The following is a 13,922-nucleotide window of genomic DNA, read 5'->3' as shown; positions in this document are numbered from 1 at the left end:
GTGGCGGGGGTGTGTCCGAGGGGCCCGCAAGAGCGCAGACTCGCGCTCCGCAGAGTCCCGGCGTGCGGTCGCCGCTTTTTCCCCGGAGTCACCCGAACGGCAGAGACGAGATGCGTGGCGGCGGCGCGGGGCTGGCGCTCCTGGCCTCGCTGCTCTGGGTCGCCGTGCAGGGCCAGCAGAGAGGTGAGCCCGGGTCGCGTCCCGGTCCCCTGGCGGGCGGGAGGCTACGGGACAAAGCCCCACGCCTGGCCGCGCCTGAGGTCGGTGCGCGCATCCGCGTTCACCCCTGACCGGGGACCAGACACGTGGGTCTCCCGTGCGGCCCCTGGAAAGGTCGCCCGGCCGTGGGGGGGAAAGGGCTAGGGGAGCACCCCTGACGGACGCAGCCCCCTCATCCGCGCCTCGGGCTTCCCCTCCTCGGGCTCTGGGTCCCCGGGTCTGGCTTGGCGACCTGGTAGCCCCTATGGAGAGCCGCGCTGGCCCAGCTCTCGGTCTGGGCCAAGGCGGGTGGGCGGAGAATGAATGGGAAAGGCGCCCACAGAGTCCCCGCCACCGACCGGCGGCGGAAAGCTGGTGGTCCGCGGCCGGGAAAGGGGGCGGTCCCATGGCCCCTCGGGGCGGGCCGGCGCACGGGTAGTGCGCGGGGAGGAGCGGACGTGGGAACCGGCCGCGGGCGGCGTACAGGGCCCGGACGCGCCTCCCGGGCGCGCTGGGTGCAGGCCCCGAAGTGACCGAAACGGCCGTTCCCTCGCAGCATAGACGGTGGTCACTTCGGGGTGAGGGAGCGGGAACTTGGACGCTGGCTGGCTGCGCGGACACGCTGACTCGCGGGGCAACGTTGGCGAAGAACAGAAACTCGAAGCGAACTTTCAAAGCTTCTGTCAGTGCCCCAGAGAAAGGGAAACCCCCCTTCGGTTTCTGTGGACAACACCGTGCCCGCTTTCCCCAGAGGCTAAGGCTTCTCGGCGCCGGCTGTTGGCTAGGCGGTCACAAATATTTGTTGAAAACGTCTTAATGTATGCAATACGTGACCGCGGGCATGCTCCCACAAATACACGTGCCATTAAAAACGGCGGAAAGTGCAGGCCAAAAGTAGGTAGGCGGTGTATATATGCCAATACACTATGTATAAAATAGATAACTAATGAGAACCGACTGTATAGCACAGGGAACTCTACTCAAGGCTCTGTGGTGACCTAAAAGGGAAGGAAATCCAAAAAAGAAGGGATATATGTATACGTATAGCTGATTTACTTTGCTGTACAGTAGAAACTAACACAATATTGTAAAGCAACTAAACTCCGATTTAAAAAAAAAAAAAAAGTAGGCAGGCAGAACGCGAAATACCCCGTGGGAAAGATGGGTGTTTGGCATCGTGCTGAGCTGTGAACTCTGTAGCCCGTCCCATTCATTGGCGCATTCGTGGTGGAAGTGCTGGACCGGAGCGAGCGACACGCTTTGAATGGCTGGGCGTCCGTTCTGCGCGAGGCGGGGGCAGGGATGCAGGGAATTTACATAGTTATCCCGGGAAGAAAGGGGCCGGCCTTGCGGGAGAGCGGGCTTGGACTCTTCGAGCTGAGCGCCTTTCTCTTGGGTTGCTGACAGTGAAAAGCCTGGTTTCCCACAGGGTGGAGGGAGAGCAGCTGGACTCAGCTTCCTTGTTCTAAGAAATTGAAAGTCCTGGACTGGGGAGATGCCCTGAGTGTTTTCCGCCCCCCTCTGGGCTCAGCACTTGGCCTGGGCGGCTGTGAATGGTGTTTGGAGAAAGTGGGACCGCGTGGGGCTTTCCTGCTTTAAGATGCTGCGGAAAACCACCCACTGCGTGGGAGCCTTTGAATCCTTCACACTACCTTCCAGATTTTCAGTCCTCACCCCACAACCATCACCCTTCCTAACAGGCACCTTTAAGGGAGTTTTGACTTTTTAAAATATAAGTTGGGACCCCATGTATATAGCATGAATGACTAGTGAAATGGGGTAATCTGGTCATAATATAATAATAAAATAATTCTGACTAGTATCATCAGTGAGTTAGTTATCTGGTGCTTATATTTTTTAAAACAATCATCCTATAGCATTCAGATTATTAGGAATTCTCTATCATTTCACAGCCTCTCTGGATTACTTTACATATCATGGTATGTGACCCAATAGCTCAGTTCCTTTGAGATGTAACCTGTGCAAAGTGAGCTATTCCTAAGTATAAAATACTAGGTGGTATATTTCTAACAATAATGTTGTGTTACGTCCACAGCTGGCATTTACATGGATTATAGTTGCTTCACAGGTCAGCTCAGCAGCTCTTGTTTTGAACTGGGTTTTTTTTTTTTTTTTCTTAGTAAAAATAGACAATTCCAAGGATAGGGGAAAAAATCTGTTCTATGACTAGAGGAAATTTACTTCATTCTCATAAATGATGTAGCATTCAAATTTAGCATGTATGTGCTCTCCAGTGAAGTATGTACCTGAATGGCTTCCAAAGGTGCATTTTTCTTTCCTGTAGCTGTATTCCCCAAGTAAGGACCAAGAAAAAATACTGATTTTAGCAGTTGGAAACAAGGATTGTGTAATAAAAACATCACTGCCCACTTCCTACGTATCCCAGACTTTGGCCCATTCCTTTTTTCTCTTCCACTTTTCCAGACATTAATATAAAGCCTACATCTGTAGTTAATATAGCACCATCGAGAATTCAAATGCAACAAGGATATGAGATAAACACATGCTGTTCCATAGTGTCTCATGCCACTCTTAGAATCGCCAGTATTGTAAAATGTTTATATGACCACTTATTTCAAGGTAATCTTCCTTGAGACACCCTACAATTTTAGAATAATTCATAAGTTTCTACAGATATTCATTATCATCTACAGTAGGTTTTTTTGTTTTGTTTTGTTTTTTTGCGGTACGTGGGCCTCTCACTGTTGTGGCCTCTCCCGTTGCAGAGCACAGGCTCCGGACGCGCAGGCTCAGCAGCCATGGCTCACGGGCCCAGCCGCTCCACGGCATGTGGGATCCTCCCGGACCGGGGCACGAACCCGTGTCCCCCGCATCGGCAGGCGGACTCTCAACCAGTGTGCCACCAGGGAAGCCCTACAGTAGGTTTTTATGGAGAAAGGACAAGATATGCCTTTAAGCTTTAGGTGTTTTACTTTTTGGCTTTACAAGCTGTGGGAAATTGGGCAAGTTACTTAACCTCTCTGTGCTTTAGTTTCACCATCTGTAAGTGGGAGTAGTAATGGTGCCTCCTTGGAGAGGCTGTTCATGATGAAATGAAAGAATGCAAGATAAGTTCTTAGAACAGTGCCTAACCCAGGATCAGCCCTCAATAAGCATTATCTAAGCATCATTATTACTATTTTGCACAGAACTATTGGGAGAGGCCCTCTTGCCAGCTGTATTCTCTGGAATTTGGAGTCTGGGTTTGGAATCAAGTAGTCTTGGGCTCAAATGCCAGACCTGTCACTTTGATGAGCCATGATGTTGGTTAAGTTTCTCAGCATCTCTGGATCTGTGAAATGCAGAGAACTGATGTGATTCAGTAACACAGGGAGAAAATTGGCCCAGCGTTGGGCATGTCAGCATCATAGGCACGCAGTCCATGGTGATGGTCTTAACTGTGCCGCCTGTGGTGCGTCCTCACCATCCTGGACCCACATTCATTTGGGCATTAAGACTTGTTGATTTTACCTCTTGAAAATCTGTGCAATCCATCTCCCATTTTTGTCCCCACTGCTGACTAGGCTCAGGAACTGTTTGTCTTTCCCATGAAATATTGTGACGATTCTCTCATTGGGCCTCCCTCTTCCTCTCCTCTCCATCTTCGGCACCACCATCACCGTGATTTTTCTAGAAGTACCACCCTATAGGCTTGGACTAACGCCTCTCAAACTCCTGATTTCATAACACAGACATACAAAATGACATTGGAGAATCCCATGGGGCTAAAGGAGGAGGCTGGGACCCAGCTGGCCTGCTGGCCCAGAGCTCAGGGTGTTACCTGGGGACGAACGTGCCCCTGTTCATAGCTGACCAGTGATGCCGGGCACATGGGCTATTCAGTGCTGGGCAAGCCTCCCATTTGCAGTCTAAAACGCCCAGAAACCTCCCCGGTACCGTCATTGCTGAAGTATTTATGATGTGCCCTTCCCTGGACTCCTGGTGCTCTGGTCCCTTAGCATTATTGTTGTCCTTCTCCTGGTGGCCTAAACAAGTGGCTCACTGATCTGTCTCACCCACTGACCTGGGCTTCCTGAGGGCAGGGGCTGTTTTATTCCCAACTGGGTGTCCATCGCTGTGCCTGTCTTGGTTGAGCCACATTGAGATTAATATCTTTATTCACGAATCAAGTAACTTTAAAAACTATTTTTGAATAGGTAATCATGCCCATGGTACAAAGTTCAAAAGATACCAAAGGGTATATAGAAAAGGTTAAGTCACCTACTTCTGAGGCAACTACGGTTTTGAGTTTCTTGAGTATCTTTCCTTACATGTTTCTTCATGTAACTCCTAAAAGCAAGCTACTTCCTAAAACCTGCTTCTTCCCTAGCACTTCCTAATAGTATAAGAAAGGTACTAGTTATTTCCTGATAAAACAGGAAACACTCTTCCTATCTCCACTGCCCTTCCTTCATGCTATTTCTTTAATATCCCTCCTGCCGGATGTTAAATGCATCACTTAATCAATGTCTACACTTACCGACTTTTCACTTTCCAACTTGTCCCTTTCAACGTGGCCTTTGACGGTATTAGAGCCTTGTTTCCTAGATCTTTTGGAATTTAAAAACTAGCTCATTGATTGCTTTCATGACCCTGTACTCCTTCTGAAAGTATTGCTTACTGTAGCATTAATAAGCTATTCCTGAAGCTGTAAATAATTTAAAAAATATATATTTAGACGATTTATGATGTAGAGAGGTTAAGTTTAAGAATAACTCTATCAGAAGTTAAGGATAGTGTGTTATTTATTTTTCCAAAAAGTATGATTTATTACTGGAACGACAATGGCAGACACAGAAAAACTTAAATTTTAAAAATAATTCCTGGGCTTCCCTGGTGGTGCAGTGGCTGAGAGTCCACCTGCCGATGCAGGGGACGCCGGTTCGTGCTCTGGTCCGGGAGGATCCCACATGCTGCGGAGCGGCTGGGCCCGTGAGCCATGGCCGCTGAGCCTGCGCATCCAGAGCCTGTGCTCCGCAGCGGGAGAGGCCTCGGCGGTGAGAGGCCCGCGTACCACAAAACAACAACAACAACAAGTAATAATAATAATTCCTGATGAATAAAGTTAAGCCTGTACCTGTACCTTGAATACAAAGTTAAGTGGAGATAACCAGAGAGAACTCTTGCTCTGAGACCTTAGCTGGACCTGTTACTGATATTCCTCAGAAATGTTTGGATGAACAAGATAAACTATAGTCTCCTAAGAAGGATGTATGTAGCTTATTTACATGCTTGCAAATAATTATTTTACTTGTTTTACTTCTAAAATCCTAGCGTGTATCCATGGACAATTGAGTAAATAAATGCATTTCAAAATTAATGAGGAGAAGAAACTCCTTTATAGAAGTAATTTAGGTAAGTTCGTGAACTTGGGTTCTGTTGGGACATGCCTGCCAGGGAGCTATTTCAGTGTAAAATGCTGCACTCCAGCTGGGTTCATTGCATCTTCATGTCCTTTGTACTGAGGTGACAGCACTCAGAGTAACCATTTCATGGCACAGATGCTTGCCACCAGCGTCTTTGTTTTCTCAGGGCTGGATCGGGAGAGCTTTCTTTGGGGTAACTTGTTCCCAGTGATTTTGTGTCTTGCTTAGGGGCAGGAGACAGACAATGGAAACACTGAGATTCCACACCAGCGTGGTGGATAACATTCTTGCCTAGGTAAGCATTTACCTCAGAGGCTAATCCAGAAACGATGCTGTGGAAACACATCAGATCCTGATTTCAGCGTGTGTGTGCATTTTTTCCCTTTTTTGATTCAACCATTTGAAGTCTGAATCTCTTCATTCCTGAACTTATCTTTGAAGTCGGATCTGCTGGCCCAGCAGGCAGTATGACTCCAGTTCTTGTGCCAGAGAACCTCCTGCCTTGCTGATGGGAATGTCAGATTTAGCTCCATGAGTATTTATGGAAAGTGCCATCTTTTCCCATTCCCTGAAGGATTTCCTGCATTTTGTTGCATTGCTCCATAATTTCCTGCCAGAACCTCAGGAAACTCTTTACAACAATATAAAAGATGCTTAAGTTTAGCAGATCTTTTTTAGTTAAGAGGGGACATTCAGAAAGGAGAAAAACCTCGCTCCACAATGCTGATTACTGTACACCCCACTTTTAAATGTCTTCCAACCTCTTCGTAATGGCAGGATTTTACTCACTAAAAGCGATTCTCTTGTTATCTCAGGCCCAGCACAGGAATTCTTTCCTGCTCCAATGACTTCTTTCCCTGTTTCTCCCAGTTTATGGCATTCTTTCGGTCGCCTTGGTTTCATCTTCCTTTTCTTTCTTTTCTCTTTTTGGTATTCCCCCTATCTAAATCATCCCTCTGCATTTTTGTTTTTTCCTTTAAAAAGGTCCCTGATTTTTTTTTTGGTGTTTTTGCCTTTGTTCCTCTTTATTACACTGCAGATGATCACTGTCTGTCCAGAAGACTATAACCAGCCACTTGGAATAAGTCTCTGATGGCAGCATCCGCTCTTCTAATCTAGTCCCACATGGCAGTGAGACTGGTGCTCCTTAACCACTGTCTTCATAATGCACCCCCTGGCTTCACCCGCTGGCCACAGCCGTCCGTCATCCCCCCAGATTCACAAAGTCAGGTATTGACTCTGGGCTGTGTGATTTGTTCCCATGACTCCCTCACTTGAGCGGCATCCCCACTCTGTACCTGAAGCCTGAGCCGATCCCCCATGGCCAGTTGGTCCCCGCCCCAGGGCAGCCTTGTTTTTATGGCCTCTATGGCCATTTTTGAACTTGCATTGTATTTTGTGATCAGTCGGGGTTCCCATCCAGCCAGAGTTGCCATCTGGTCCTCTTGTGGATGGCTTGCCCAGAATGCCATCGATCAAGGTCAAAAAGAGGGGACATTGTTCTTTCAAAGAGCAAAACCTTAGCTCCCCACATTTCTTTCCACACACAGATAACTTGGGGGCACAGGTTCTAGTGCTGGGACCTGAGCCCTAGGCAGTGAGAGGGCAGTAACGCCAACAAACCGCCCCCCCAGCCCCCCGCAGAGGCAACGGGGTTGCCTTAACAACGATGAAACCCTTACCCAGCCCCTGGATTGCAAACCCAGCCCTGAGCCCGGCTCCTCTCGGGGCAGGAGGTCCTCCAGCTTCCTAGATTTCATACCACTGGAGGGAATTAGGATTCCACAGGTCTGAGTAGGATCTAGAATCTGTTTCAGGAAACCTTATTCCTATCTGGATACCAGAGGCGGAAGGAATTTTCCAACTGGCCTTCAAGCTGAGCCTGTTGGGTTTCCAGTTTAAATAGTTGTTTCCAGAACTATCTTTGCCACTTGGTGTACTTTCTGTCCCTGTTGCTCTGTCCTGTGGTGGGCTATCACTCTTTCCCCATCCTCAAAATTCCCACTGTCCATCCTTCAGCCCCTTCCTTCTGAATCTCCAGTTCAGGCATTTCTGTCTTTGTTTTTGTACGTTATCTAGTTTTCCCAACTCTTTACAACTCTGCCCTGGCTTCATGGCTGCACTTTTGTTCATCCTAGCAGTTTGGGGTAGGGAGAGTTTGAGATATTCATGAACGTTGTGAAATGTCTTTGGGAGCTCCCACTGCTTTTCTTGTAAGGGAGTTGGCATTTTAAATCCTTGATACCTTCTTGGGGTAGGGAATAATGTTCTCTTGTGGGATCGTTGTCATTTCTAGTCAGTGTTTCTAGATTTTCCCCCGTGTTTGCTCATTCACTTGCTCAGTTGCATGCACCAAACGTGTAGTGGACCCTCAACCTTCCAGGCCCCAAGTCAGGGTGTGTCCTGAGGTCCTCCTCAGCTGCTTTCCTCATTATGATTCCACTATGGACATTCTTGATGGAATTGTTTTTGAGGAAGTCCAAGTGCATAGCTAGAAAGGAACGTTCTCCATGAGAAATCATGGTTGAGGGGATTCAAGTAGCACAGGTGGAAGTTAGCATCTGTATTTTGCTTGCTCCCAGTCACAGAAGTTCAGGTTGCAGCAAGCAGGCCCCGTGGGGGTGGGGTGAGGGGAGGGGCAGCGAGTGCCCTGCCTTAGCTTCCTCACCAAACCCCCTGCTGGGTGACATCTACTCCTCCAGACTTCCTTTGTCTCAGGGGGCCTCACAGCTCACCTGCTTGGCCAGCTCTTTGCGCGTGGAGAGCAGGTACAGTTAGTTCAGAAATTCTCTGTCTGGGCTGCGCGTTAGATTTTAATCACATGAGTGCCCAGGCCCCCCCCCCCCCGCCGCACCCCAGGGACTACAATTTATGTGGTCTGGAGTGGGGCCTGGTCATTTGCATGTTAGAAGGTTTTTTCAGTGTTTGGCTTATGACTTCCCTTCAAGCTCCAACAGCAAAATAAGAGCCTTTCTACCTTCTACGTCCCTAACACACCCCACACACCACAGACACACACCACACACACACTACACAACAGACACACACCGCACACACCACACACACCATAGACACACACCACACACACCACACACACCACACAAACACCAGACACACACCACACACACACCACACACACACCACACACACCACAGACACACACCACACAAACACCACACACACCACACAACAGACACACACCACACAACCACCAGACACACCATAGACACACCACACACACACCACACAACAGACACACACCACACAAACACCAGACACACCACACATACACCACACACACCACACACACCACACACACACCGCACACACCACACATACACCACACACACCACACACACCACAAATACACAGCACACACACACCAGACACAACAGACACACACCAGACACATACCACACACACCACACACACCAGACACACCACAGACACACACCACACACACCAGACATACCACACGCACACCACACACACCCACAACCCACCTACACTGACCTGCAGACCAGCGCCCACCTAAAGTTTTAATGGTACTGGAGGGTGCTGTATTGGACTAACCCCAGACTGATGGAGCCGGAATCTGGACCCGGCCCATCTGCTGGGTTGAGGCAGGTTCTGCAGGAATGGGTAGCCGGGCTGCAGATGCTGGGATGAGTCTAATGTGGCCAATAAAAGTTTCCCCAGGGCCCAGAAAGCCGTTGGCATCCGAAGCCTCCCAGGGGTTAGCGGGCCGTGAAGCTAATGGGGTCATCCTGTCCCTGTGGAACTGTTACAGTGGCTTCTCGCTCTACTGAGCAGGACTTACTCGGCCCTCTGTGGTCTGGCCCTGCTGCAACCTCTCCACAGCTGCTTCTCCCACTGCGTACCCTCTTCGGGCCATTCTGACGCAGCCGTGGTTCCCATAATGTGACATGGTGGTTCACCTGTGGCACTGCCTTATTCTGGTCCACCCAGTCATCCAGGTGTGCCTCCTGCTCCTGCCATAGCAATCTGTGCACACCTCTGACCAGCACGTCATTTTGTAACGGTTTGTTACCTTGCCTGTCTCTCCTGGAGGGCAGAGATTTTTGTTCTTATTTCTAATACCTACTCAGCGTCTGGCGTTTAGTGTTGATTCTGTAAATATTGGTTGGATGAATGAATGAAAGTCCCAATTCAGACAAGCACCAGGGGCTGTGAGGGAACCCAGTGGATGGATAGTATTGAGAGGTTCAGACAGACAGGCGGTTGGGATTTGGAAAAGTCCCTAATGAAGAGGCAGAGTGATGATTCCTGGGCACAGATGGGCTGGGAAAGGACAGATGCCAGCTCGAGAAGGCTGGGAGGCCTTAGCAGGTACCCAGACAGGATGCAGGGATGGGGAACAAGAATGCAGGTAACCAAGCTACGGTAGGAGATGGTCAGACATTCTCGGGACCAAAGCTCACATTCTGAACCAAAACACATGACCAGGGACAACCTAGTAGCAGAAACACTAAGTCCAGATACTTTCCCTGCTCGCAGACGGGGTCCAACACAGAGAGAGAAGAGCCACAGAATCTGGAAATCAGGAGGGGCTTCGCAGCTTGAAGAGATCATTCACCTTTTTTTCCCCATATACCAATTCAGTACAAAGGAGAAAAAAGGATTACGTTTTTGTAATTGAAATAATATTGAATGACGAATAAGGCTTGAAGCCCAGATTATATTTAACAAAATCTTATTTCTAGATTTGGGGCCACTGACTTCTAGGCATCTCAAGCCCACAACTCATTAACTCACATATTCAATAGGTATTTGTTGAGTTTCTAGAGTTCTGCACACTGGTCCTTGAACCCCTAGAGCTGTAGTCAAGCAGGCACAAGAAGTGCCCAAGGAATCCTAGGCTACGTGTGTCCATCAGTTCAAATCTGGAGGGATTTTTGTTGCTGAATGCCTGGACCACCGATATCACCCCACTTATTGCTGTAAAATAGTGTCACTGTGAACAGAGAACTCTGATTAAACACTGCATTTCTACTGCAGTGTGTTTCCTTTTAGTTTGAAGACGGTGACTGTAGAACACTCTGTTTTGTCTTGACTTCAGTCTTGTTGGTATTTGTTGACTAGCTCTTGGAGTTACATTCTTATATAGAGTTTTTGTTTAAAGGAACTCTACCTGCCTGCCTTTGGAGGACATCGTTTAAGTGGGGAACAGCTGTTCTCCTCCAGGCATTTTGGGCTAAGCCAGCCTGGTCTTCTCAGGAACAGAACAAAGGCATACAGAATTTATGTCACAGATGGATTTTTGTGTGATAAAAATCACTTATTACTGAATGGAAGAATGGCCTATTCTCTTTGGAAATACGAGCATAACATCTAGTGTGCGTTTAGTAGTTTCCAACCTTGTTGGTTTAGTTTTAATTATTAAAATTGACTAAGTTAAGATGTGCCTTGTTTTCTGTGGTCAAACATTCCCTGAAAATTTGTGCGTAAGACAGTTTTCTGTAAATGAAGTAATTTCAAATTCAAATAATTCTGAGATAATATTTGAAGGAATCAGATAGATTTTCAGTGTATATTCCTGGACCCTCTTTTGTTCTTTTGATCCATGTGTCTGTCCCTGTGCTAACATCACACTGTCTGGATTCCTTTGGCTTTGTAATAAGTTTTGAACTGGGTGATGTAAGCCATTCCACAATTCACTTTTGCTAAATTGCTTTGATAGTTCTAGGTCCTTCGCATTTCCATTAGTATCAGCTTGTCAATTTCTACAAAAGAGCCAGCTGGGATTTTGGTAGGAATTAGATTGAATCTGTAGATCAGTTTGGGGAGAAGTGCTGTCTAATAATACTGAGTCTTCCTGTCTATGAATAAGAAACCTGTCTTCATTCATTTAGATATTATTTAATTTCTCTCAGAAATGTTTCACAGTTTTCAGTGTATTGGTCTTGAAGTTCCTTTGTTAAATCTTTTCTTAACTATTTTATTCTTTTTCAATAAAAAAAGCCTGGGAAGTATGGAGAGCCGATCTGGTCCTTCTTTGATGCCCATGTGCCCAGGATCCCCTGTTAAGTGTTTGGCTGGTCTAGCCATCTGTATCTTCCCCTACTAGGATGGCAACCTCAGCTAGCCGAACTACAGGGTTTCCCCATTTGTTTTCTACTGAGTTTACACCTTTGTCAGCATTACGGAGCATCTGTTTCCACTCTCTGCTCCAAATCAAGTCAGCTGTCCATCTCCAGCACTAAAGCTGCTGGTTTTCAGGGCTCACCCTGCCCTGGGAGCGGGGGTGAGTATGGAGTAGACCCAGGCAGAAAGCTACTCTCTCTCTCACAGTCTGAGAGAGAGAGTAGCTTTTCATAAAGAAAAGCTTCCCAACTTGTTTGTTGTTGGTTAGTTTCAAAATCCTGAAATGGTTGTTTCTGAAAATTTTGTTCAGTTATATAACTGTTTTTGTCAATCTCTTTACTTACCATAGCCAGAAGTCCCACTAAAATATTTTAATTTATATAAATATCTTGACTACCATGAAATTCTCTTTATGAGATTCTATTTCTGTTGTTCGTGATTCTGTTAACAATCAACTAATTTTACTAATAGCCCATTTTAAATATTTTCCTCGCTAATTAGCAAAGTATTGGTGTTGATGGAGACAGAGAACATTATGGTGAGTGCCCCGACCCTGGACAGTCTTCCTTATTGGAATACGCCCTGACCACCCCAAGAGACACATCATTGATTTTAATACCAGCTGCAAATGGGTAGTTTAACCTAAGTAACACACACACACACACACACACACACACACGATATCACGTGCACCAAGTCACTGTCTTTATATTGAAGTTTCTTAATTTCAGACACTGTACTAGTTACTGTTTATGTTTAGAGGATGCTCATCTTGAGTCAATCAGTTTACATCCTTGGTTTCAAGACATTCAAGTCGGGGAGGGCTCTGGAAATTGCAACCCCTAGGAGGGAACAATTGCTGCACTCACAGAAGTTCTGGACTGGCCAGTGGGGAACCAATTTCAGAGGTTGAAAGAAGGGCTGACATCCTCCTGTAAACAAATTAGGCTCCTAACCATGCCAGCTTGTCCAGTGTAAAGGGCAGAGGATTGGAGAGTCAGCAGGGGGAGGTCTGTGCTGAAGTGCTGACCCGCGGGGGAGGGGCAAGTATGGAAAGTGCCACTTAGGACTAAAACAGAGAACTCACCGTCCACAGTCCATTGTTGAAGATGTGTACTTTGCTCAAAGTGGGGGACCTATATGTGAATCCTACTGCAGTTTGCAGGAAAGACAGGCTATTTGGTTTTTACTGGTTTGTTTGAAAAGAAAATATATTAAAGAAGATGAATATGAAACGAGGACCTACTATATAGCACAGGGAACTATATTCAATATCTTATAATAACCTATAATGGAAAAGAATCTGAAAAAGAAGACACACACACACATATATATATAAAACTGAATCACTTTGCTGTACGCCTGAAACATTGTAAATCAACTATACTTCAATTTAAAAAATAAAAAGAGAAGTTGTATATAAATGTGGCCTGTTTGAGAGTCACCTATTCATGCGGTCCAGGCTGGGTTCTGATTCACTACTAATGTGTGGAAATAGACTAAATTTTCCCTATTATCATAATGAAAATATAGGGGAAAATTCAGAAAATTAAAGAAAAATAATATTAGAAATCTTACTTTAATATGATGGGGGCGGAGGGCTCAAGGGAACTGCTGTGTCCTTGACCTTTCCCAAGTCTCTCCAGCTGTCTTCCTCTCTAGGATGGGGAGACGGCCCCACCTTCTGAGGATGGCCCTGTTTTTGCTCAGAGGCTCTTTTGAAAATGCTTCCTCTCCTCTGTCACCTAGACCTGGACCATGTCCCGGAAGCTCAAAGGCAAGGTCCCAGGGCAGCCAGGGGATGGATGCCGTGCTGTCCCCTCTGGCCCACCCCACCCCCGTGTGTAAAGCCCCCTCCAGGCCTCTGTGAAAAGACATCAGGTCAGAATACCAGCACCATCAGGACAGGACAGGCTGCAAGGGCTGGGTCTCTGTCAGCATTGGGCAGCGCAGGTACATAGCCTTCTTTCAAATTGAACATCATCGAAGCATTTCACCATGTCTTCAATAGCAGCATTTTCAACATGGACGAACCAGCCAGTGGCAGCATCACTCGGGTCGAACAGGTTTGCTTTAATAGATTGTCCTGGCTGATGCTCAGGTGACCTTGTTTGTATGTTACATCTTTAATTTTGGAGGCCTTGACCTTTTTTCCCTCTTTACTATAAGCCAAAAAACTTTGTTTTAACCGAAGTCCCGAATTCCCTCTAAAAATAATTGCCATAGGTTTCC

At 47.0% G+C, this 13,922-nt stretch overlaps 1 protein-coding gene across 1 annotated transcript in view; it reads left to right on the top strand.

The window, feature by feature from the left end:
* Window positions 1–110: 110 nt before the first annotated feature.
* Window positions 111–13,922, top strand: part of LAMA1 (laminin subunit alpha 1) — a 154,012-nt gene continuing 140,200 nt past the window's right edge. The window contains exon 1 of the mRNA XM_024763670.1: window positions 111–183. Coding sequence (XP_024619438.1) covers window positions 111–183 — 73 coding nt within the window. The remainder of the gene's footprint in view (window positions 184–13,922) is intronic.

The sequence above is a fragment of the Neophocaena asiaeorientalis genome, unplaced genomic scaffold (assembly GCF_003031525.2).
Source record: "Neophocaena asiaeorientalis asiaeorientalis breed wild unplaced genomic scaffold, Neophocaena_asiaeorientalis_V1.1 scaffold110, whole genome shotgun sequence".
In the NCBI taxonomy this organism is placed as follows: Eukaryota; Metazoa; Chordata; class Mammalia; order Artiodactyla; family Phocoenidae; genus Neophocaena; species Neophocaena asiaeorientalis.
Note: the sequence above shows the minus strand (reverse complement) of the source record. Positions and strands in the feature narration are given on the sequence as shown.